General features: G+C 37.4%; 2 protein-coding genes across 3 annotated transcripts in view; both read left to right on the top strand.

Annotated features, from left to right (window-relative positions):
• The window catches only part of nol4lb (nucleolar protein 4-like b), a 122,512-nt gene extending 120,742 nt beyond the window's left edge, over window positions 1-1,770 (top strand). For both annotated transcript variants that reach the window (XM_048177471.1, XM_048177470.1), the window contains exon 11: window positions 351-1,770. In XM_048177471.1, coding sequence (XP_048033428.1) covers window positions 351-568 — 218 coding nt within the window. In that variant the 3' untranslated portion in view covers window positions 569-1,770. The remainder of the gene's footprint in view (window positions 1-350) is intronic.
• An 8,996-nt stretch (window positions 1,771-10,766) lies between these two features.
• Window positions 10,767-27,121, top strand: srms (src-related kinase lacking C-terminal regulatory tyrosine and N-terminal myristylation sites). The gene is made up of 8 exons (XM_048178286.1): window positions 10,767-12,217; window positions 17,330-17,451; window positions 18,408-18,574; window positions 20,755-20,902; window positions 21,647-21,805; window positions 23,495-23,676; window positions 23,766-23,922; window positions 26,199-27,121. The coding sequence occupies exons 1-8, from the start codon at window positions 11,871-11,873 to the stop codon at window positions 26,396-26,398; spliced, it is 1,482 nt and encodes a 493-aa protein (XP_048034243.1). The 5' UTR covers window positions 10,767-11,870; the 3' UTR covers window positions 26,399-27,121.
• The last annotated feature ends 40 nt before the right edge of the window (window positions 27,122-27,161 follow it).

Below are 27,161 nucleotides of genomic sequence, written 5' to 3'. Positions count from 1 at the left end.
CCACAAAAAAAATCTGATTACTCGATTAATCATCAAAATAATCGACCGATTACTCGATTACAAAAATAATTGTTAGTGACAGCCCTATTAAAAAACTGGTTTAAAAGAGATTGGATTACACTGGTGATTCAGTGGGTATGCCATTATTTCAGTACACCATCATTTTATTTCCTATAGGACTGTAGATTAAAAGAGAGTAAAAGAGCAATCCTGGGATTTTAAGATTTGATATTGAGGTCATTCAAATGCAGTTAGAGATTAATCATAAAATCAATATATGTATCCTCCCCTAAGAACTACCTTGTCTGTGTTCTTATGTCCATAATTATATTTTTATTCTCTCCGTTCAGGGCCTACTGATCTCAGTATGAAGTCTCTGGCATCGAATTCGTCCTCGTCAAGCTCCAGTAGTCTCGGCAGGAATGGAGGAGGGGGCGGGGCTTCAGCTCAGCTCAGCCATACAGAGGTAGCGGCGGTGCGTCAGCTGATCGCGGGATACCGTGAGTCCGCGGCCTTCCTGCTACGATCGGCAGATGAGCTGGAGAACCTCATACTGCAACAGAACTGAACCCATCTTCTGCGCTCTCTCTCTCTACATCAACCCATGTCCCTCTGGACCACATAACTGACTGTGTCCCTCACATGATCATCATCCTCATTGTCAGAGGTTTTCCGGCCACCAAGGAAAACCATCTGGCTCTTAAAAATTTTAGAAGAGAGAGAAAACACAGCTTCATCAAGCTTTTGCTTTCATATCGCTTCGGTGAGAATGACCGACAGAGGAAGAGGATAAACGTGGAGATGAATCTCTGAAGGACACCGCAGTGCTGAAGCGGACGGTTCGATGTATCCTCCGCCTTCTGCTCCTGCATTTCATGCCTTCTCCACAGCCTCCCTCCGCTCATTCTGCCTCCATGCCCCTCTGAGAGCCATTGATTTCTGATTTTCTTTGTCTTTAGCTACTTCAAAGGAGGAATTACGGCGCGCCAATCCTCCAGACAGCACTAACTAAATGAAGACACTTTTGATTTGGAGGTGTAATGGAAAGAAAGAAGAGAAAAAGAGCAAGAGGAAAACAACTAAGAGACCTTTGTATTTGCTGTAAATAAGCACTCGCTGTGTCCTGAAGCACTTTTCCATTCGTTCTGACCTCTGAATCATTAATTTATGCATTTAGATACGCAGGTGGAAGCTCACCTGGAAATACCTCAGCCTGTCTGTCCTGCTATCTCTCTCCCAGCGTGTCCCTCTGTATGTGGGAGAAGAAAATTATCACCTGTCCATCCTCCACTTCACGGTCCACTGATTTGGGCATCGAAAGCGGAGAGTGGGAGTGAATTTGTTCCTGTAATTGAAGTGCAGATTTTCTTTTCCACCTTCTTCAAATGTATATATCCCGATCTATTTCAAGGTATTGATTGCAAAAATACACTGGACTTGTTTTGGGACTGGACCCTTCCTAATGCATTTAAACCCTTCGGTTTCGCAGATGCCAACTCTCTACGTGTCCTCTGTACGTGTCACCTCCCGTTCTCCTCTTCTTTATGTGTCCTTCCATTTCTCCTGTACGTCCTCTTCTCCTCCATCTTAGTATTCTACTTTGGAGGGAGATGGAGAGGAAGGATCCGGAATGGAAGCTGTTAGTCTTTTATCTGTTGACTTTTCTTAATGGCCATTAATCCACTCTGCTGCTATGGACTCCAACGTAACGCCACAAACCTGAAACCTCAAGCCTCCCAAACACAACCAGAGCACCTCAAGGTGAAACAACAAGGCAAAAAAAAAAAAAAAAAAATCAATATGGAAGCCAAATCCAGAAGAAAGCCGTTTTGCATTCTGGTCGAGGGTGTTTGATTTAATACTGAGGGCTGCTTGTGTTTGCTTTCGTTTGATTTGTTCTAAAAGCGCGGTGTGTGCTTAAATCTCAACTGGGATCAAATCATTGGCACAAGAGCTTGGCGCGCACACACACATGAACACGCATACGACACAAACAGATATGCTAAAGAGTCTTTAGTGAACTGAATATAGCAGGAGAGGTTTAAAAATGTGTAGTTAGCGAGGTAGATTTGGTTAGGGACTGACTGACAGTAATGTCACTCTAATTTGCTCCATTTTGCACACAGAGGCAGTGCTGATCTATGGTTGAGGAGCTCGGCGGCTCCGTGTTGCACTGCTAGTGGGGGATGGAGAAAGAATATCGCAATGCAGAAGATAATCAAACGCATTTCTGGCCCTAAAGGAGACAGGCTAATACAGAGAGGCTACCATGACCCCCGCTGAGAAGCCTTTAGAATCATTACATGCTTGATCACGTGACCAGGACCTACATATGATTGAAAGCCATGATGATGAGTGAGCGTGACTGGAGACTACACTGCTCTCTTAAGACATATTTGTGTGCAATGTTGACACCCCCGTTCAAAACACAACAGTACAGATATATAGAAGTAGTGATTTCTTCTTAATGTATTATATTTACGGTAGACCTTCACAGTCCAGCCTCCTACTGCGATATTGATTTGTTAATTAGAATGTTGCTATAGATGTGAATACATATGCAAAATTGTCAGCGTGAGGCTTGTCCTCACTGTGCGTGATCTTTCTATTTAACATTGATCTCATCATAAATGGTCCTTGACCTCTTGTCATCTCTGACTGCCTTCGCTGTTTCTTTTACTTCATTTCAGGAGAGAACGTGATAAGGAAATATTTTCAAGGGTAGAATCCATTTTGCTTCACCCCCAGATACAAAAAAATATATATATAAGAAATTATATTTTGCATTAAGAAAAGGAAGTCTGCTTGTAGAACCAAGACTTTTTAATTGTGACATTATTTTGATGTCAATCAAGCACATTTTCCACCCAAATTCTCATTACCTTAATGCGTCCTAAAATTTCACTTTTTTAAAAGTGGTGTTAAATCATGTAATTTATCATTTCAATTATAAATATTTTTTTTTTCATTTATTACAGTACAAAAATTACAGTAGAAATACTGTAATACATTTTTCATTAAAGTACATCTACATTATATAAAGATTACAAATATTACTAAGATGTTTACATACTTTATAATTTTAATATAGCAGAATAAGTTACATATATTAAATATATGAATGATATATATATATATATATATATATATATATATATATATATATATATATATATATATATATATATATAATTTTTTTTTTTTTTTTTTTTGCATTACGCTAATGAGAATTGTGGAGAAATATGCTTAAGTCATGCAAAAAAATATTACTGTCCTAACAATAGTTTTCATTTTCACAAAACACAATTTCTGATTTTATTATTTTGATTTTTGGAGTGAAATTTAGCGGGTTAGTTTACCCCAAAATTAAAATTCTGTCATTTATTCCTCACCCTCATGTCGTTCCACACCGGTAAGACCTTCGTTCATCTTCGGAACACAAATTAAGATATTTTTGATAAAATTCAATGGCTCAGTGAGGCCTCCAGTGACGGCAAGTTAATTTACACTTTCAGATGCCCAGAAAGCTACTAAAAAACAGTTCACGTGACTACAGTGGTTCAACCTTAATGTTATGAAGTGACGAGAACACTTTTTGTGCGCCAGAAAAACAAAATAACGACTTTATTCAACAATATCTAGTGATGATCGATTTCAAAACACTGCTTCGTGAAGCTTCGAAGCTTTACAAATCTTTTGTTTCGAATCAGTGGTTTGGAGCGTTCAAGTCACGATTTCAGTAAACGAGGCTTCGTTACATAAGCGTTTCGAAATTTCAAAAATTCATGTGACTTTGGGAGTTTGATACACGATCCAAATCAATGATTCAAAACAAAAGATTTGTAAAGCTTCGAAGCTTCATGAAAGTGTTTTGAAATCGTCCATCACGAGATATTGTTGAATAAAGTCGTTATTTCCTTTTTATTTTGAACCACTGTAGTCACATGAACTGTTTTAAATATGTTTGAAAGTGTAAATCATCTTGCTGTCAAAGGAGGCCTCACTGAGCCATCGGATTTTATCAAAAATATCTTAATTTGTGTTCCTAAGATGAATGAAGGTCTTACGGGTGTAGAACGACATGAGGGTGAGTAATAAATGACAGAATTTTCATTTTTGGCTGAAATAACCCTTTAAACCATAGACATGTTTTTCACAAAATTGACCTGCACATTCAAGGGGGTTGGTTTGAAAAAAAAAAAAAAGATCAAACGTCCTCTCTCCTTCTTTTCTGTGCTGTTTCTATTCATATCCTTCTCACCTTCTTTTCCATGTCATTCTTGTCATGTCCGCTCTAGACACACAGATGGTGAGAGGTCAGGTAATAGAGGTTTCTAGCTGCTGTCTCGGTCATCTGTCTTTCTCTCGTTGAGGTCTGATATGGGTCCCACTGCCGTCAAACGCTGCTGATTATACGCCAACCTCACACGCTCTTCTATGGATTTATAAAAACGTACGACGGAGATGGACCTGCTAATCGCGTCTGTGTGGAGAAGCCGAAAAAAAAAAAAAGCGAAGCGTTCATCTGTTCGTACGGTGTTTCTTCTCTCCGGTTCACTCAAGGACAGCTACTGAAAAACAAACTGTAAAATGAGGCAAACGACAATCTTGAAAAAGGTGAAACTAGTTCACGGTTTTGTTTCCATGCTCTGTGTTCTGTGTGTGGTCGTACAGCGCAGTGCGTCCCGGGAGAGTGAGGGGTATTTTAGCCATAATCAGAGCATCTCTCACTCTCAGATCCGAGTTCTCATGCTAGCCGCTGAGGACTCCTTGTGGCCCACTGTTGAAAACCTTTTTATCTGATTCCTATTTTTTTTATAATTATCTCGATTACTATTATTTTGTAATTCTTTTTGTATCGCAAGTGGTCTTTTCAGAACTGTTTTGTACCGACATCACATGTGAAGTTTGTCCTGTATGCCTATACATTCCAAACAAGGATGTCAACATGCCAAGCAGCCAGCCAAACCACGGTCACACCGGATTGCAGGTTCACACTCCGAGGGCAAATTCAATCCCACGCTGCACAGGCTTTAAAGTTGAAGTGATAGACATTAGCACCAGTACGTTGACAGCCTGATGCCTGATTCCTCTTGCGTCACAAACCCCAAAGAACTATTATCTCAGTACTGTAAGACCAAGTTTTCTGATTAGTTACTGCGTCGTGCCTTTAAAAGGGGCTTAACAGAACCGATTGTCGTGAATGTCCCTTTATTAACAATGTATTAGAAACCCCTTCAGCTGTCATATGGTACCTCAGAACCTTTTTTTGTTTTTTTTAATCAGCACCGCAATCTACTGTGATATTATGTACAATTAAACAGCCCACTTGTCATACGTTAAAGGCATCACTCACAAACACACGGATGGTCCTATACGGGTTCATGCTTTGCATTCAGGTGTGACGCTGGTTATGGTTGCTGCTAAACTACACAAGAAAAATGCTCTGGTTTGATCAGATGTATAGCTCTGAAGAGAAAAAAAAGAAAAAAAAGAAATGAAAGAAGAAAAAAACAACTTGACTTTTATTTTTCTACCACAGTGGTGTACAGCTGCATTCAAATTCATGTGGTTCCCAGTTTTAGTCTGTTCTCTTTAATAATTTGTTGGTGTTTTGGATCTTTTCCATCCCGTCTTGGTTTCCTCCTGCATAAAGAGCTGATGACGTCGGCTCTGGTTTTGATATGTACCTAATACCAATGTGAAACTGTCTCTTTCCTTCTCATTTTGGACTCAGTGGAAGTGTGATGTTTACATGTACAGATTTTGGAGATTTTCTCTCTCTTTTTTTTTTTTTTTTTGTTGTTTTCTTGTTTAATTCAAATGCTTTTCCCTTCTTTTCATGCATTGTTTAATTTGATCATCTTTAGTGAAGGGAAATGGGACTTGCAGCAATGTCCATGCATTTACAGTCAGTAATTTTGTCTGGGAGACCCCCATCACTGACCCCAATCACTTTCTGTAACTGCTGTCAACAGATCCACAAAATGAAGAAGGCTTGTTGTAAATGAATCTTTTCCTCTGGCCATTAGGGATAACGCATCCGGCTGTTCCTTAATGATTAAAAGCCATTATCGCACCCGTCGTCGGGTGCAGACGTCAAGTATTACAGAACAAGAACAGCAGAGTGAAAACCTCAGGTAAATGATTGCTGTTTTATAGTTGAAAAAGAAGTCTTATCGGCGACCCATTTCCCACTTTAATACCATAATATATATGAAATAAATCCTTTTTTATATTTATTGTGTTAAATATATATAACAGTGAATACTTTTTTCAGTACATGTGGCTAAATATTTTAATTCTTTAGAAAGTGTTGATACATATGTGAAGAAACTGAAAGATTGAATGAAAATGAAAAAAAAAAACAAAAAAACAATTTCTGTTGTTTAATGCAAAACAGCATGGGCGGCTCCTAACATATCACTTTCATTAATGAAACCAATGATTTGAGATAAAGCTTTCTCCAGTGGGATGTCACTGCTAAAATGTCACTGACATGACATTGTGACTTTTTTTTTTTCTCCCAAGCTGTACGTCACAAAGCTAAATATACTAATAAAACAGTGTGCTATATATCAAATCCAGCTGCTGTATTTCTTCCCCCCCCCAAGGAAAAATTTCGAATCAGCATCACTGTATTTGTCTGCATCTGTGTGTGGGTCAGGTTTTGCTATCTAAGTAAAACCTGAAACTGCTTAATGAGAACGCTCCCCCATCATCCAAGACAATATTCGAATGCTAAGCTATTTCCTCTGGTGCTTAGATGTCAGTTTATTGGTGCATCTTGATTTTTTGCAGTATTTTGATTATTTGATTATTTTCATTTTAGTCATTTTAAATCATGTTATTGCCCACTTGGAAGACCTTTAATGCCTGTGTTCATGGCTTCAGGTCTCTGGTTGAAAATCACTGAAATAATAGGGATTAGGGTTAGGCACTGGCCTAATTTGGGGCTTTTGAGTATCAATATATAACCCACAGTTTTAAGACAAATATAATGTTGGTAACTCCTTAACTGTCACCGTCCCGCTAGCGAAAGCTTACAAGTTGTAGTTTTCATATATGTAGTTTTATGATTTTTCAAAGCAAATGACAGAGGAACAATAATTTATTAATTTGCAACAACAACAACATATAGCATGTTCAGATATTTATTCTGAAATAGCAGTGAAAATGAAAAATCTTGTTCTTTTTGCATGTCTTTTATGTGTGTGTTAAAGGTGCCCTAGATTCAAAAATTGAATTTACCTCAGCATAGTTAAGAGTTCAGTACATGGAAATGACATACAGTGAGTCTGAAACTCCATTGTTTCTTCCTTCTTATATAAATCTCATTTGTTTAAAAGACCTCCTAAGAACAGGCGCATCTCAACATAACACCGACTGTTACGTAACAGTCGGGGTGTACGCCCCCAATATTTGCATATGCCAGCCCATGTTCCCAACATTATGAAAGGCATTAGACAAGGGCAGCCAGTATTAACGTCTGGATGTGCACAGCTGAATCAACAGACTAGGTAAGCAAGCAATAACAACAGCGAAAAATGGCAGATGGAGCAATAATAACTGACATGATTCATGATAACATGATATTTTTAGTGATATTTGTAAATTGTCTTTCTAAATGTTTCGTTAGCATGTTGCTAATGTACTGTTAAATGTGGTTAAAGTTACCATCATTTCTTACTGTATTCACGGAGACAAGAGCCGTCGCTGTTTTCATTTTTAAACACTTGCAGTCTGTATAATTCATAAACACAACTTCATTCTTTATAAATCTCTCCAACAGTGTAGCATTAGCCGTTAGCCACGGAGCATAGCCTCAAACTCATTCAGAATCAATGTAAACATCAAAATAAACACTGTACTTACGCGATTAGACATGCTGCATGACGAACACTTTGTAAAGATCCATTTTGAAGGTTATATTAGCTGTTTGAACTTTTTTTTATGTTGTTTAAGGCAAGCACGAGCTCCGTGGGCGTGGAGCACGAGATTTAAAGGGCCACACACCCTGAATTGGCTCATTTCTAATTATGCCCCAAAATAGGCAGTTAAATTAAAAAAAAATCTATGGGGTATTTTGAGCTGAAACTTCACAGACACATTCAGGGGACACCTTAGACTTATATTACATCTATTAAAAAAAAGTTCTAGGGCACCTTTAAAGGTTGAATTCAAACCAAATACTGCCATTCTGCCCATACTACTTCTGAATAGGATGTCAGTTTCATAAATTGTATGAACATTATGGAAATAAATGGTTCAGGTCACTCAAACCATATATAGGCTATATGGAAATGGAGTCCAATGGAGCATGGATGGAAAAGTTGGGTACTGCGCCCAAACTAAATTTTACTGAAAGCTCCATTTTTGAGATATCAACCTAAAATTTTAAGAAAAACTTTTTCTTTTAAAATTTTAAGAAAAACTAGAGTAAAAAGCTGTTTTGTAAAATATATATTTTATATAAATTCTAAGAAATCATATTTTACATGTTCCTAAACCAAAACTTCAGTAACTTTTTATTTCACTTTCACATTTTTTCTTTTACTTCTAAAATAATCTGCCAAGTGTCCCCTTTATAAGGAGACCTGTGCTCAAAAGTATACAAGATTTAAAACAATTTAAGTTGGGGTCTATTCCTCAAAAATGGGAGTGGCAGTTAAGGGGTTAAATAACTTAGGTGGATATTACATACTCCGCATAGATGTCGCCCTGTGGTGGCCAGTTTACTGGGTGTTTATTTTACGACATTTTAATGATGCTCAGATTCTACCCAAAATGTATTTACACACACAAAAATCACAGACGCGGGAAACAATGAAGTCTCACATGCTCGAACATGGGTTATAGAGTCGCACGCACATATACTCTGTGTAAAGCCACTGGTACCAGAGCAGTTGCTTTCCTGACATATGCAAGTTTTTACAACTGAGCTTTATTCTATAATCTCCTTCCTCTCATTTTTGTGATGGTAATATGTTAGTGGGTTAATTATAATATACATATCCAGTAACTTTATGTAGACCAGGGATGTATTCCAGAAAGCATGAAAGCTAATACCGTTTTTAGAACTGAAAGTTATCTCTAACTTATAACTTACCCGAGTTATGTTATACCTGCTTTCTGGAATACCTCCCAGATGTAGCCTACTATACTTTCTAAATAGCAGAAACCTAGAAGTATGCTAAATGTGCAGAACATGCAAAATAATGAGAGAAGAATTAAAGGCATAGTTCACCCCAAAATGAAAATTCTGTCATCATTTACTCATTCAGGTTTGGAACAACTTGAGGGTGAATAAATGATGACAGAATTTTCATTTTCGGGTGAACTATCCCTTTAAAGACATAAAGCTGCCCAAAATAAAATGTTTCTATTATTTAAAGGCCCACTGAAGTGCCTTGAAACACACAGCATTATTCAGTGTGTTGACGTAATTTCCAGTGAAACAGGAAGACAGGGCAGGACATATCAAACAGCTCCTCCCCTTTTTAAAAAATAGCCAATAGCGTTTCGTTTTTATATCACAGCTCGGCCAGAGCCGTTGAGCTCAGTAAAGCCGTAGTTTCCTCCTAATCGTCTACATATTGCTTTGAAATACAGCATTCTGTGCAGAATTCAAATGGGTCCGATACCTTCTCGGGTACGCTCCGGCTCACGCATATGATCCGCTTTGTGCTATTGTGTCTCTAGAGCGGTGTGGTCAGAAATCGAGTCCCCTCAGGAATCGGGTATCCTTTAGGACCCCGAGTGATCCCATTGGTTCAACAGGCTTTTAATGCGTAGTATTTGTAGCACCTGATTATGATTCCTGCAAAATCACGTTATAATTTATATTGTTTAAAATGCGTTATGATGACCTTTTAAATTACATGGTTCATATATTAGTATGTAACTGCAGCTATAGGTTGTGAAATCAAGCATTTCTCATTCTTACTGTTTTTTTTAGTCACCTTATGTACTAGCATAGCATACATCTACCCGATTAGCCTGCTAGCTTAGTTTATATTATATTAGGTATGTTTTTTGCTTCCAATATCTGTTTCCAGTTTATGATGCAATAGGCATTCATTTTATATTTCAAGCATGTTGTTTGTGCAGGAGACCCGATTCCAGCGGTTCATGTGACATTAACATGAAACCAGACTTAATTCGCCCCAGATGAAAGCATATTTACACTGTCTGAATCATTCCCTATCCACTATATATAGTCAAAGGCTATAGAATAACACAAGATGCGTCACTCGTATTGTTCTGAATGGGAGAAAGTGCAACGCACAATATGGCGGAATAAGTCCCGCCTTCTAAATAAGAGCCAATCGCCGATTGGTAAAGTCATCGCATCACTGCAGCGGCCGTTAGAAGCTCGGGTTCCTATAGAAACAGCCAGACTCGCGCCTCCGAAATGAAGCCCAAGAGACACATTTAGGACTGCGCATTAGCTTGATCCAGCCTGAAAAATACCGTTTTTTGTCATGATTCGAGCGTTTAGAAACAAAATTTATGAGACAGTTGTTATCAGATTTCATTGGTGATTTCAAATATGAAATTTAATCGAAATCTTAGCAAACAGTTTTGGAGTATTTGATGTTTCACCATTCAAAGTGGTAGGAGCTGCACTTGGATGCCCGAGAGGCGTTTCAAAGATGGCCGCCAAGTGAAATGACTTGTCTTAAACGACTTTGATGTAGTGCACTATGTGCCATTCACCATGTAGAAAATAGCAATATGATTTCAGTGTCTATTTTTTAATGTAGGAGGGGGGATGCCTAACATTCTAGAGAGCATTTGATTGGACAGAAAATCTGATGAGAATCTGAAGTGTTCATCAAAATCATTAATTCATATTGGCGGAAGTGAGAGACTGCAAGTTTTGAACACTTATATCTTCTAAATGCGAATTTTGTCATTGGTTTGGAGCACACCAGCTTATAACAGTAAGGCTAACTTATTCATAAGCCAAAAAAAAAAAATAATAATAATTTCATGGGGACTTTAACATCTATACAAACACACATGTATGGGCGGGTCTATTTGTGCTAGTGGTTTAAATAATTACAGCTTAATAATTTAAAACAATATGTATTAATTGTAACTCATGTAAATATGAAATTACCACCCATCCTGTAGCTATAACAGACGTGGGTTTATGTGTTTGTGTGTCTTGAAAAATAATAGAATAATGTTATTTTCCAACTAGCAAAACGTTTGATGCATATGCATGCAAATTTAGTCCTTACAGGAGGGACGTGTTTTAATAAATGCAAATATTTGTCGGAGATGTATAGTCTACGTTTAACGATTAAAGGCGAATCTAAAAATAAAGGGTTACTGGTTTCCAGCTCCAAGTGTGGGCTTGTGCCTATAGTGAACAGATGACCGCACTACAGGAGAAAGGTTAGCTTGCAGCCAAGTTTACACACTGCGAAGCGTTTTGCTCCGGAGCGGATAGAGGCACCGAATGCTGCGGCGCACTGCAACGGTCATTATGAGAGAAGATCGAGGGACGCCATGGACAAACAGAGCCTAGATTAAGATGAAAAGAGGATGTTCTTCAAGGTACTTCAACCACAAAATCTTCTCCTCGTCTTAATGTCTCATTAAACTCTCCAACATGTCTTTTCCGCATACCTTTGTGATCCATCCCGAAACAGAACCGGTTTCACCTGATCCTCCGCTATGATCGCGGCCAGCGCGTTAGCTCAACAAAGGCGATCCCGGTATAGAATCGCTACGGACGGTCTGTCACCATCGGTAAGGGACCCGCACACCTCTTTTATTTTCAATTTCAACCGTTTCGCTTGGTGGACAGCTGCCAGATATTCTAGCTACCCTGGAGTCCGTAGAAGGAAAGGGCTGGGATGGAGAAGTGTTGTCGCAGCTGTATGCCATGCCTGAAGAGGTTATGGGACTGGATATGGCCCGAATTTTACTATCCGAATGTCGTTCGTCCGGCCGAGATCCGCACCGTTTCAGGTGATATTCGGGTCCCGGCTCCTAAGAAGAAGCCGTCGCAGCTGTACGCGGCTCTGTTCGACTTCGAAGCCCGCAGTGAGGAAGAGCTGACGGTGAAAGAAGGGGACAAACTGTCTGTCATAGAAAAGAGGGGAGATTATGTACTTGCCAAGAAGCTGACGGGATCCCTGGAGTCCGGACTGGTCCCTGCTAATTATGTGGCCCTAGTACAGGATGAATTCGCTAACTACAAGTAAGTGCTGACAATCAATAGATGTATCCTACCTATAGCCATTATATTAGTGAGATGTTTTATTTCATTTAGAATATTCATTATATTTTATTGAAAATTATTACTCATAGTCAGCCACTAGTCTTTTCCAGTGCACATTTTTCCTAGAGTTGAATGAAGAGCTTGACACTATACAATAGGCTACACATGTCAATGGTTGAACTTTACAATTATTTAGCCTTCTGTTGTTTTCATATTGGACTAATATTTTTTACCGATACACATCAAATAAACATTGCATTTTAGATTTTCATTGACATGATTTTGTTTATAAAGCCCCGTAAAATTATTTTAGGTTTAAGAGCCTTATAATTGGGTTGTGAAAAATGGTCGGTTTTGGGGAGTCACCATAATTAGAGGGTTAGTTCACCCAAAAATGAAATTTCTGCCATTAATTACTCACCCTCATGTCATTCCAAACCCATTTTTGGGTGAACTAACCCTTTAAGGCTTGAACCTTAGGTCAAAACAAAAGGTTGGTCTTAGTAAACATTGCTTTCTCATATACATGACAGGAGTTTTAAATGTAAAAGAATATATTTGCAGGCAGCCAGAAGAGGTGATCATAGCAACAGTACACTGCTCCCGAGCTTTTGTTGTGATTAGTTTCTGGTGCTACGTCCATGAACCATGACAAGTAGGTTACTGCCATTTCAACTGAGGAGAGCCAACAGAAACAACCTGCATAGGGGCCCTGGATAGCCTGTCCATTATATCAACAAAACCTCTAGTGTCTTTGGTTAATTGACGTTTGGCTAACGGCACTAGACTAGTCACACCAAATATTGCGTGAGACGAACCTCGACAGATTGTGCCCTGAAAATCACTAATTCTTCAGATGTTGTAATGTCTTATTTTGAATTCTTTTAAATTAGACCCTGAAAACCATTGTATAATTCACACTGTAACAATAAGGTTCATCTTCAGAACACAAATTAAGATATTTTTTATTAAATCTGATGGCTCAGCAAGGCCTCCATAGCCAGCAATGACACTTCCTCTCTCAAGATCCATAAAGGTACTAAAAACATATTTAAATCAGTTCATGTGAGTACACTGGTTCAATATTAATTTATATGAATTAATATTTTTTGTGCACCAAAAAAACCCCAAAATTACTTTTTAACAATATCTAGTGATGGCCGATTTCAAAACACTGCTTCAGAGCGTTATGAATCTTTTGCGTCGAATCAGTGCCCGTGTTTTCGATTTGTAAAGCTCCGAAGCTTCAAGAAGCAGTGTTATGAAATCACCCATCACTAGATATTGTTAAAAAGTCGTTATTTTGTTTTGTTGGCGCACAAAAAATATTCTCATCGCTTTGAAATATTAAAACCAGTGTACTCACATGAACTGATTTAAATATGTTTTTAGTACCTTTATGGATCTTGAAAGAGGAAATGTCATTGCTGGCTATGCAGGCCTTGCTGAGCCATCAGATTTAATCAAAAATATCTTCATTTGTGTTCTGAAGATGAACGAAGGTCTTAGGGGTGTAGAACGACATGAGGTTGAGTAATTAATGACATTATTTAAATTTTTGGGTGAACTAACCCTTTAAAATATTTCTTTGAAATCAGCAGTGTGCCTAGTCTGGGTTTTACATGAGCTCAGCCAAGGAAGCTTCATATCCCTGCACTCGTTTCATTCACAATGGCCTTCATCATTGTCCATGTGAACAATGAGCTGTGCACTGCTTTCTTTTATTTGCGCTATCCTTTACTACTATTTGGTTGCTGCTATAACGGGGTCAGTCAATTGTCCTCACTATAAAGACCTCCTAAATAGTGTTGACAGGTAACGGGCTTGTTATTTCAGAGTTGTGTGTGTTAGTGCACCTGTCACCTGCCAGAGTTTCACTGAAACTGAAGCACCATGGGATTGTGCAAAACAGGCATGTGCACCTGCCGCACCCATGTTTAACATGGCAACACTTTGAATGACGCCACAGTGTTTACTGTGAGAAGCTGAACGTGGTTAATGTGGGCAAAATATGAGATGTTTCTTTCTCTCACTTGAATAAATATGAGCTAATATAAGAGTATTAAGTGTAAAAGTGTAATAAATGTACGTGAAATAAGGGAACCTTCTGATTCTGAACATCCAGTATATTAGACAAATTGGTTTTATATGTTCTTATAGGGCAACAATTATTGTCAGGCTAATTTCTGTCGTGTGTTTCTACAAAACTCAACATATATTGAAGAATAATTTATTAAAAAATATTGGGAGTCCCATATTTTATGTTGAAATATCTTTGTTATACAGTTGTGGCCAGAATTATTAGCCCCCTTCATAAATATGATCAAAGATGACTCTAAAAATAAATCTGCATTGTTTATCCTTTTGATCTTTAATTTATAAAATTAGCAAAAACAAAACACATTGCCCACAATTATTAGCACCCTTTTATTCAAAACTTTTTGCAACCTCCTTTTGCCAAGATAACAGCTCTGAGTCTTCTTCTATAATGCCTGATGAGTTTGGAGAACACCTGACAAGAGATCAGAGACCATTCCTCCATACAGAATCTCTCCAGATCCTTCAGATTCCAGCTCCATGTTGGTGCTTCTCTTCAGTTCACTCCACTCATTCTCTTTAGGGGTTCAGGTCTGGGGACTGGGATGGCCATGTCAGAAGCTTCATTTAGTGCTCAGTGACACATTTTTGTGCTGGTTTTGATGTTTGTTTTGGATCATTGTCCCGACGGATGACCCAACCACAGCCCATTATAAGATTTCTAGCAGAAGTGGTCAGGTTTTGATTTTTTATCTGTTGGTATTTGATAGAATCCATGATATGATATATCTGAACAAGTTGTCCAGGACCTCCAGCACAAAAATAGGCCCACAACATTAAAGATCCAGCAGTGCATGGGGTACTTTTTATCCATGTGTGCACCAAACCCATCTGGTGGGTTTGCTGCCAAGAAGCTCTTTTTTTAGTTTCATCTTACCGCAGAAGCCGGTCCCGTTTGAAGTTCCAGTCTTGTCTTACAACTGAATATGCTGGAGATTGTTTCTGGATGAGAGCAGAGGATTTTTCTTGAAACTCTTCCGAACAACTTGTGGGGATGTAGGTGCTTTTGATAATTTTTTTTAGGCTTTCTGAGATTTAAGACTCAACTAATCTCTGCAATTCTCCAGCTGTGATCCTTGGAGAGTCTTTGGCCACTTAAACATTCCTCCTCACTGCGCATTAGGACGATTTAGACACATGTCCTCTTTCAGTCAGATTTGTAACATCTTTAGTTGATTGGAGCTTCTCAATTATTGCCCCGATAGTGGGATAATGGGATAATGCTTCAGCTATTTTCTTACAGCCACTTTCTATTCTGTGAAGCTCAACAATCTTTTGCTGCACATCAGAACTATATTGTTTGGTTTTTTCTCATTGTGATGAATGATTAAGGGAATTTGGCCTTTGTGTTTCCTCATGTTTATACTCCTGTGGAACAGGAAGTCATGGCTGGACAATTTCATGTTCATGATCACCCCGGTGAGCTAAAAAAATTTAAATATGAATGGGAATATACTTCAGAGATATTTTACTCATAAAAAATTCTAGGGGTGCTAATAATTGTGGGCAACGTGTTTTGGAGATAAACATTTATTTCTTAATGTTATTTTCCCCCCACTTTCAATTCTTTTCCTTCAATGAAAGGTTAGATTTTTGCTAATTTTATGAATTAAAGATCAAAAGGATAAACAATGCAGATTTATTTTTAGAGTCATCTTTGATCATATTTATAAAGGGGGCTAATAATTCTGGCCACAACTGTATTTGTCATAAAATGTGATTTAAGTTTTCATACAACAATCTCAAATTTGATGTCCATTATCTTAGATGTTTGTAGTGAGTAGCATTTTATGGTACAGTACCCATATTACACATATTGCATGCTGACATAATTACAGTAGGATTGACAATAAGTATGTGTCAGCAAATAATTACAATAAAATACACTCATACTAATGCTATGTCTATGAGGTAAAAAGACTATTAAGGCCTGTTCACACCAAGAACGACAACTATAAATATAAACGATAACTATATTTGCGTCCACACCAACGAACGATAACAGTCTGTTTATTTTCTGAAGTGTGTACAACATGTTTTTGCTGTTCTTGTTGCATTTACACGGCTTTAACTAGTAGATGTCCTCAGCATGCCATGTTTCGAGTGAATAGATAATGTAATCGATTTAATCTAACAGTGAATTTAGCTGACGAAGTCAATATAGTGAAATAAAAACAACTCCTAGTCTTTTTCACTTCAACTTCAAAGGAAGCAAGAAAATATTGTCAAAACTAGCGCTGGATACCTGAGGTAATTTTATGTTACACTGTTTGCTAGCCTGGTATGATCTCATCGTTAATACTTCTCACCATTTATTCCGGCTGATTGTTTTCCATATATACATTTTCTTTAAAGTATCCTTGAAAAGGGGGTTTAACTTGTTAAAAAGTGGTGGCTTTTTCTGGACTTCGGCGATTAACTTCTCCGCAATGTCGTCTGCCATTTTAAATGCGCAAGTGAATTCTGAATGGATTCTGATTGGCTGTCAGTGTTATCATTCTGAAAGTGATCCCAGCGATATCGTTTCTGTGGACTCTGTTATTCTTTTACATAACGATTTTTAGAACTACATCTTTATCGTTATCATTCTTGGTGTGAACGGGCCTCATTAAAAATGCATTATAAAAGATTATATTACTAATATTATACCTTACAGTTCAAACCAAAACTTGTACATGCAGTAGACACAGTGAATGTGCTGTGTTTGCTTTTATCTCTCATAAATAAATAAACTTTTTAATATTTCATAATAATATGTTAAGAATTCATGGCATTTATGCACATTTCTCTTGGTTTTATCTGAATCAGCATTATTAAATGCACACAGATATGATGAATAAAAATACTTTGATTATGACTATTTAAAAATGCAAATTTTCAATATGACTATTTATTGATGTATTTATTGTAAAATATGAGCCGGACATGGTCTTGATGGGTTATGATGAAGTATTTATTCATTATTCGGCTATGCTATGTGTGTCTGCTTTACAGATGGTACTATGGGAATATAAATAGACAAAAGGCTGAGAAGCTGCTTTTGGCTTCTCAGAATAAAACCGGTTCCTTTCTGGTGAGGATCAGTGAGAGCCACAGCGATGAATATACTATCTCAGGTTTGTTCCCTTATTTCCTCTCCCTCTCTCACGCGCACTGTTTCGATTGAATGCCTGGAGACCTACCGCCTGTCCATATTCCTCTGTTTTTCTCTCATACATCATCTCCGTTCTCATCTTCTTCTTTCTTTTCTCATCTCCCATTTTCTGTCTGATCTGCATGACGACAGCCTCCACTTCATCAATCTTATTATATTCTGCATAAGATATCCATTCTCTGCTTATCCTCCATCCTCTCTCTCTCTCTCTCGCTCTCTTTGTTTCTTTCTACCCCACAGCTTGTAACACCATATTGGTCTTCCATGTACAACTGACTAAGCGTTTTTCTGTCTCCACAGGAGAGTAGCGGGTGCTTTTTACCCTCATAATATTCTGTTTTTAATGTCTCAAAAGCCCCAAGGCTGTTTTAATAGCCAAAAAATATGTGTAAAATTGATGTAGCAGGTTTATGCTTAATAATCTTTTACTGATCTTGTTAAAATTGCTTATACACAGTATTTCCAATTGTATAACATGCTTCTAAAGTCCTCCACTAAAAATGTTATTTTACTTACATTTGGGTATAATTTTAATAAAAAAAATTTTTTTTATTTATTTTTATTTTATTTATTTTTTTGCATTATTCAAATAATTGGTTTCCAGTCACATTTCTGATTCAGCTCATATAATATAATATAATATAATATAATATAATATAATATGCAGTATGATTAAACTGGACTAATAAAGTGAGAATCATTTTAAAATAATTTGATGGGAAGATAATAATAGGTTTATTTATACTATATTACATTTGTAAATCATTATTTTATACGTTCCTCATTGAAGCTTCTGGGACCATATAAGCAGTGAATCTCAACCAAAAAAGGGGGTTAAAATTAGAGAGAGTCTTTAAAAACAATATGTTCCAAAAATATTTATGTTGGAAAATCCTTAATTTATTCTTTGCTTCACAGCCAGAAGTGAAAATAGTGTCTTCCATTTCCGTATTCATCGCTCAGCTATTGGTGCTTACTTTGTATCCGACAAGATCTCTTTTGGCACTCTGGATGAGCTCATCAGATACTACCAGCACAACTCCAGAAGTCTGGGATGCCCCTTAGACCAGCCGTGCGTACAGCAAGTATGACACTCTTAATATTTAATACACACATTCATAGACCACTTTTTGCTCTCAAGAAGCTAATGTTTATAAATAGGTGTTCCATTTCATGGGTATCAGTTCTGCATTAGAGATCTAATTAGCCATATAGAGAAGCAGTCTGTTTCCGGAGAAGTGCCCCTTGGTATTCCTGCAGTAGTTACTTTGGTTTTCTAATCTCTCCTTCATCTTAATCAGTGGCTTTGCGCAGAAATGCATTACAAGAGTTGCTTTTTTTCTTGCGCTCTGTCTGGGTTTGGCCTCTTCTCTCCTCCTTTTCAGGGAAGACACTGAGGCTGAAGCACAGCAACCTTTTGTAACATTGTTGCTGGTATTTTTATGATTTAATTTCTTAATTATTACAATTCAGGGAGTTTGTATTTAATAAATCCATGAATTAGATGATGCACATTTCAAACATCATCATTATGCACCATAATCTGAATGGAATCATTCAGTCTGAAATCTATTGCAATTATAACAATCCCTTCATTTAAATAAACAGTCCTATATATGATGCACTGAAATATATTGTGTAATTCAAATGTATTGTGTACTGCAATTCTGTTAATTTGCCTGTCATTATTCAATTATTCAAACAAAATGCCAAATTAACTTGGATTTTCTCATGAATTTATAAATATTTTATATTTAATATTCAAAAAGTAAATAAATAATAATAATAAATGATATTTTTACATACTGTATTCTTCTTGCTCTGTAGTAGTTTTCATCATTTTTAATTTTGTACTATAAGACATAAATTAGCAGATGCTTCCATTTATTTCCTTTTTTTGCTGTATATGTACATGCTAAACCCATATCTGAATGTTAATGCAGTAAATGCATTTTGTTCTTAAAGGATTAGTCCACTTTTAAATACACTTTTCCTGATAAATTTACTCACCCCCATGTCATCCAAAATGTTCATGTCTTTCTTTCGTCAGTCGAAAAGAAATGAAGGTTTTTGAGGAAAACATCAACAGGTTGAAGGTCAAAATTACAGTTTCAGTGCAGCTTCAAGGGCTTTAAACGATACCAGATGAGTAATAAGGGTCTTATCTAGGGAAAAATACAACCGTTTATGCTTTATAAACAAAATATCGCCTTGAACGTACTTTCCGCTTCCGCATTCTTCATAACGCTTACGCTGAATGTTCTAAGCCTTCCCTATTCTACTAACGGAACGAACGCGGCGCCAGTTTCGTTTTTTTCCGTAACTTGAATAGGGAAGGCGTAGGACATTCAGCGTAAGCGTTATGAAGAATGCGGAAGCGGAAAGTACGTTCAAGGCGATATTTTGTTTATAAAGCATAAACGGTTGTATTTATTTCGAAATAAATCGATCGATTCGCTAGATAAGACCCTTATTACTCATCTGGTATCGTTTAAAGCCCTTGAAGCTGCACTGAAACTGTCATTTTGACCTTCAACCTGTTGATGTTTTCCTCAAAAACCTTCATTTCTTTTCGACTGACGAAAGAAAGACATGAACATCTTGGATGACATGGGGGTGAGTAAATTTATCAGGAAAAGTGTATTTAAAAGTGGACTAATCCTTTAAGGGGCGATGTTTTACCTTTATATAAGAATGTTCATAAAGCCCTAACCCTAAAATCTGGTTGATTGTTTCAGAACCAACAAGGATGTAAATCCACAAACATGTCGCATTTGTCAAAATCACAGTCACTATCATTTCATACTGTTTCATTGTGACAAAATTCAGTTACAGTCCTACACATCAGACACATGTGTCATGTAGTTACATATCAATGTAATGCAGCACTTGTTTAATTTAATTAATAAATTGTCACAATATTCAAAGCTTAATTTTTTCCCCTTCTAAAGAGTCAAACATACTACAGCACATTTAGCATGTTTATATTTGACTCCTCTGGGGAAATAGTTTAACCAAATCAAAACCTATCTTCTGATGATTTGTTTTCCCAGTGAACTTTCTTGGAAATGCAAATTGCCTCCATTCTTTCTTTTTGTCTCTTCTGCCTCATTTTTATGATGTTAACAAACTATAACAACTCTCTAACCTCTCTAGTTTTATGCTCAACATGGCATGCTGGGTTTATAGCAACATGTGATATATATTGGAGAGATTCTGGGAAGAGTTCACTTGTAACCTTTGTTGCATCTGTGTCCGTGTGCAGAGGGAGTTGTTTGACATGGAACCATGGGAGCGGCCGAGGGAGGAGTTTCAGCTACTCAAGAAGCTTGGGGAAGGCCATTTCGGAGAAGTCTGGGAAGCTGTCTGGACCACAAAGAAGCAGAAAGTGGCCATCAAGATGCTCAAACAAGGTGTGACATCACATAAGATGGAATGTTTTAAAGTGAGACAAACTAATATCACAAAACATCACATGATGTTTGTGCTGTTGTTTTCACCACAAAAATTGTCTTTCTGGGCCATCTGACCAATCAGAGCAGAGTAGATCAATCACAACAGAATCAGAGCAGAGTAGACCAATCACAACAGAATCAGAGCAGAGTTGACCAATCAGAGCAGTAGTCTCACTGAAAGGAGGGTTTAGAGAGACTGAATCTTACTGAGCTGTTTCAGACACTGTGAGAAAGAGGTGTTGCCGCAATGTATATTATGAGAAAATGAAAGTGTTTTTAACCTTGGATGCATGTAAACCTATAGTTAGAATCTCTGAAAATAGTATAATAGAGACACTTGAATTGGGATGTTGTGATAAAGGAAAATGAACAAATATGATATCCATTCTTAAAGTTAAATATTTTATGTAATATACCAAGACACATATGAGGATGTGAAAATGTATTTGAAATGCATGACAGGAACGAGCCAAAACTGAAATCTTCTCATAGCGCAATCTAAGCATAGAGATTATGTAATGTTGCTGTGTAAGCATTCATTTTATTCAACACTGAATAAATTAAAAAATACTCTAAATTTTTAATGTTGTTTGGGATTTCAAACTTGCCCACAAATGATTTTCATTTTTAATTGTTTGGGTTTTGTTTCATTCTTGATGTGTTTTTACTTTCAAACTTTTGTTCTCTTCCTCTGCCCTGTAGAGGACACAAAGGTGGATGAGTTTGTGAAGGAGGTTCACGCACTGAAGAACCTGCACCATCCGAAACTCATTCAGCTGTTGGCTCTCTGCACACGAGGAGAGCCGGTCTACATTGTCACAGAGCTCATGACTAAAGGAAGTCTCAAATCATACCTTTCTTGTAAGTGTCACCTATCCTCCCTGTTGTGTTGAGTAATGGTTTGTGCACTGCACCTGCATGTTAATGTATGAATAATGTACTGTATAATATCGCACAAGATTACCGTATATGGCCTTGGCATTTCGTGCAATGCATTTTTTCTCTTATCAGACGATCGCATCTGCACTCAAACATTTATGGCAGTATCTGACCACAGTGTTTTACTGTTAGAGTTCAAAAGTACATGAAGTCATTAAACACAAAAGTGTTTTTATATCCCTGACACTGAACTCATTTCCTTCATTCTGTCAACCAACTTCTTAAAATAAAATGACATTAACCCCCAGTTTCACAGTCAAGGCTTAAGCTTCTTAAAATATCTCAGATCTTAAAATATGTCACTGCCATTGTTTTGTCCCAAGATGTATGCTAGTAATGTTTTTTTTCTAGTGTATGTTTATAAAAGATACTTAAATATGCTAATTGAACTAAGGCCTAACCTTGACTTAGGCTAAGCCCTGTCTGTGAGACCAGGCCTAAATGTTTCATTTTCTTTTCTGTGAATTAATGCATCATTCATTGAAATGAAATCATATTTTAAGCATAAAAATTTGACTGAAAGTGGAATTGAAAAATTTAAATTAATTCCAGAATGCCTTGGAATTTGTTACCTTCCCCTTTTTTCTTTAATGACTCGAGCTGCATGAAATCCCCAAAATGAAATCCAATGCAGGGTTATTATTATTAACTAAAACTAAAAGTAAAAAAAAACATTTCTGTTAATTGAAATAAAGCTGAAATAAAATAAAATGCAAATATTTATTGAAAAAATTTAACTAAATAAAAATTAGAAATGCTGAATAAACTGAAAACATTTTTAGTTGAAGTACTAAAATTATTAACTAGAAAAAAGAAAAATAACTAAAACTGAAATAAAAATTAATTTTTAATTTTTAAAAAAACCAAATGACAAAAGCACAAATTCCAAAAAATAAACTAAAATTAACATGAAAACTAAAAATATAAAAATAAAAGGTAATTCAATTAATAAAACTAAAATAAAAACTAAAATAACGCTGAGCTGCTTGAGTTTGTACAATGAGTCACATGATCAATTTCACTTAGTAATACTTATTTCATTAGTGGCCTAGAAAATCTAAATCTGCAGTATTTTTTTAATGTCATAACTTTTATTTATTTATTAAATCATAAAACATTTTTCCAGTTTATTTCCAGATACACAGTCAAACCAAAAATTATTCAGACATTTTTGATATATTTTTGCTAGTGGGTGCAGGACACTATAGTTCATTTATGTAAGTGAGGATAGCAAAATAAAGTAAACTGTGACATATTAAACCCAATAATTCTTCATACAGTGGACTACCAGTAAAATTGATAAAAAAAATTTGGAACCGTAAATTATTCAGACACTTTGACCTGGCCGTGTTTTGCTTAAGTGTTATCTGACATAGATAAATTTTTTCTGACACAGTTTAACTCTGAGATCTTGTCATATTTTATTAGCATTTTTTTAACTATAGTGAATAAACTGTATTAATGAATGAAATGTTCAAGGTGTCTGAATAAATGTTGGTTTGACTGTAAGTTATATTTGGAATCCCACATTTTCAATGTGATCTCAGACAGATCTTCACTGATGTTCCCAATGAGCAACTCTCTCTTTTTCCCTCTCATGTCTTCCTGTAGCACCGGAGGGTCAGGTGTTGACCTCTGCTCACCTGATCTACATGGCTGGTCAGATAGCAGAAGGAATGGCGTATCTGGAAGATCGACACATTGTCCACAGAGATTTAGCAGCTCGAAACATCCTGGTTGGAGAAGACCTGGTGTGTAAAGTGGCTGACTTTGGTCTGGCTCGCATCATCAAGGTAATGGTCGGATGTCAAAGATATTGCTGGAAATATGCATATAAAATTGATGCTTGGTATGTAATTATGTGTTTGTGTGTACTGTGTAGGATAGTGTGTATACAGCTAGTAGAAACACCAAGATTCCTGTGCGGTGGACGGCTCCAGAAGCTGCTCTCTACCAGCGTTTCTCCGTCAAATCTGATGTCTGGTCCTTTGGAGTGCTGCTGTACGAGATGATGTCACGTGGAAAGATGCCGTATGATGGTATGGCTCTATTTCTTAATTTTGTGTTCCAGAAACACTAAATACCTTCCATATTTTCTTTCTTATACATCAATCAGGCATAACATTATGAGCACTGACATGTGAAGTGAATTACACTGATTATCTCTTCATCACGGCACCTGTTGTTAGTGGAATATATTAGGCAGCAAGTGAACATTTTGTCCCCAAAGTTGATGTGTTAGAAGCAGGAAAAATGGGCAAGTTTGACAAGGGCCAAATTGTGAAGGCTAGACGACTGGGTCAGAGCATCTCCAAACTGCAGTTCTTGTGGGGTGTTTCCGGTCTGCAGTGGCCAAGGCTCATTGATGCAGGTGGGGAGCGAAGGCTGGCCTGTGTGGTCCGATGCAACAGACGAGCTACTGTAGCTTAAATTGCTTAAGATGTTGATGCTGGTTCTGATATAAAGGTGTCAGAATACACAGTGCATCACAGTTTGTTGCGTATGAGGCTGCATAGCCGCAGATCAGTCAGGGTGCCCATGCTGACCATGCTGACAGAACTGGACCACAGAGCAATGGAAGAAGGTGGCCTGGTCTGATGAATCACGTTTTCTTTTACATCACGTGGATGGCCGAGTGCGTGTGCGTTGCTTACCTGGGGAACACATGGCACCAGGATGCTCTATGGGAAGAAGGCAAGCTGGCGGAGGCAGTGTGATGCTTTGGGCAATGTTCTGCTGGGAAACCTTGGGTCCTGCCATCCATGTGGATGTTACTTTGACACGTACCAACTACCTAAGCATTGATGCAGACCATGTACACCCTTTCATGGAAACAGTATTCCCTGGTGGCTGTGGCCTCTTTCATCAGGATAATGTGCCCTGCCACAAAGCAAAAATGCTTCAGGAATGGTTTGAGGAGCACAACATTGAGTTTGAGGTGTTGAATTGGCCTCCAAATTCAATCGAGCATCTTTGGGATGTGCTGAACAAACAAGTCCGATCCATGGAGGCCCCACCTCTCAACTTATACGATCTGCAGCTAACATCTTGGTGCCAGATATCACAGCACACCTTCAGGGGTCTAGTGGAGTCCATGATGGGTCAGGGCTGTTTTGGAAGTAAAAGGGGGATCAACACTATATTAGGAAGGTGGTCATAATAGTGGCTTTTTAGGAACTCAGTTCTGGGAACTAGCCACTATGATAGTTCCCCCGGGAACTAATTTCTCCCCCGGGCCATGTAACTGGTTGCATTCGCACCGGGAATAGGAACTTTGAAGCGGCCGACGGCAGCGTCTTTAAGCGCGGCATTTACAAACGCTAAAAACCAGTGAATGGAGGATGCCGTGATCGGAGCTGTGTTTGGTGTGTGTCTTGGGTTTCGTGAATGATAATGGAAATGGAATGTAAACGCATAATCTACATGACTGAAAGAGCAAAAAGTGGGGCTAAGAGAAATCTCCTATGACAATTTTAAGTATTGCCGAGGTGGAAAAAAAGAACACAACACTGCAGATAACAGGTAAACTAAATGCTGTTATCGCTGTTTTCCATGTTCGTGAAGCAAATATGTTTACACAGCTTTTTAAAAATGCCGGGTGTTTGCATGTGTTTGACCAATCAACATACACTCACGTCACTGATAGTTTCTATAGTGCTGGTTTAGACCCTACTCTGAAGTAGGAGCTAATTTAGTTCCAACGTAAGGAGTTTCTAGAACTAAAATCGTTCCTAGTTCCTGCGATGCGAACACGTACTTCAGCCAATAGTTCTAGGAACTATGGAAAGGTTATGCCTGATTGGTGTATACGCTACCTTTTAAAAGTTTGGGGTGTCTAATGTTCACCAAGGCTTCATTTTATATATATATATATATATATATATATATATATATATATATATATATATATATATATATATATATATATATATATACAGTAAAAACAGTAATATTGTGAAATATTATTACAATTTTAAATAAGTGGTTTCTATTTGATATATTTTAAAATGTAATTTATTCCTGTGATATCAAAGCTGAATTTCCAGCATCATTACTCCAGTCTTCAGTGTCACATGATCCTTCAGAAATCATTCTAATATGCTGATCTGATGCTCAAGCAACATTTCGTATCAATGTTGAAATCTGTTGTGCTTTTTGTGGAAACCTTGATACGTTTGCAGGATTCTTTGATGAATAGAAAGTTTAAAATAAACATTTTGTAACATTTACTGTCATCAGTTTAAAAATATCTTACTGACCCCACACTTTTGAACGGTATATATCTTCTATACATTTGCCACTCTGTTTCCCACAGGGAAGAACAATAAGGAGGTGTTGGAGATCCTGTCATCGGGTTACAGGTTACCGTGTCCAAATCGCTGCCCCCCAAACATCTACCGCATTATGATGGAATGCTGGCACGCGGAGGCTTCCAAACGGCCCTCGTTCCACGCCCTTCACAGTCAGCTGGACAACATCTACTCCAGACTCTACTTCAAAACCATTGAGGTGTAGAAGAGGTGGACTGAAAGGGACAGAAGGGAGAGTGAAGAAAAGATTTGCATGGACAAAAGTGCAGATAAGATAGACGCTCTTTTTGATTGCTTGTGTTAATGAAGTTATGTGCAATAATAAATGCTTGTTAAAGAGTAGAAAAGATTCCATGAGAGTGGAAGAAAGGAACGGAACTTGTAAAAGAGGAAACGTGCATCATCTTAATCTGACAGGGCCAGATTATCTGTAGCTTGTCATAGCGACTCCTGATCATCAGTGGATCAAGATATCGAACACTGTTATGCACCATCATAATATGCATCATTCGCCCTGCACTTAAGTTTATTTTGCGCTAAAGTTGATCTGGCCCATTCAGTTTCTGTAGCAATAGGAACAGGAGATTATTTAATCAGATCGGAGTTTATGTTTACAAAAGATTCACCTGCCAGTGTACGGACAGGTGTCGAGACGGTGAAAACTACGGCCGTTATAATTTATAACTGTTGAGTGTCTTTAGCCTATGTGAAGGCAGGCTGCACAAATAACTGTTTTCTACCAGGTACACGATCGTGTAACTTACACTGTGGTTAACACAGGAGCCATATGACAAAAGCTACCTGGGTAGGTTTCCTCATGATCGGTTTCGTAGAAATCACATCCATGTCAAAAGTCTGTTGTCTTCCAATGGATTATACAAAAATGAATTCTTAAAATAACTCTTGTAAATAAAGTATTTTTTCAGTATACATGTTTCTGCTGTTTCTTGGTCATTTGTTTGCCTAAT

This window comes from Megalobrama amblycephala, linkage group LG24, assembly GCF_018812025.1.
Source record: "Megalobrama amblycephala isolate DHTTF-2021 linkage group LG24, ASM1881202v1, whole genome shotgun sequence".
Taxonomy (NCBI): domain Eukaryota; kingdom Metazoa; phylum Chordata; class Actinopteri; order Cypriniformes; family Xenocyprididae; genus Megalobrama; species Megalobrama amblycephala.
The sequence above is the reverse complement of the archived record's forward strand: the minus strand, read 5'-3'. Positions and strand labels throughout refer to the sequence as shown.

Coding starts and splice junctions, on each gene's coding strand:
- srms (XM_048178286.1), top strand. CDS start 11,871: ATGGAGAAGTGTTGTCGCAGCTGTATGCCATGCCTGAAGAGGTTATGG. Junction 12,218..17,329: donor GATGAATTCGCTAACTACAA/GTAAGTGCTGAC, acceptor TCTGCTTTACAG/ATGGTACTATGGGAATATAA. Junction 21,806..23,494: donor TCTCAAATCATACCTTTCTT/GTAAGTGTCACC, acceptor GTCTTCCTGTAG/CACCGGAGGGTCAGGTGTTG.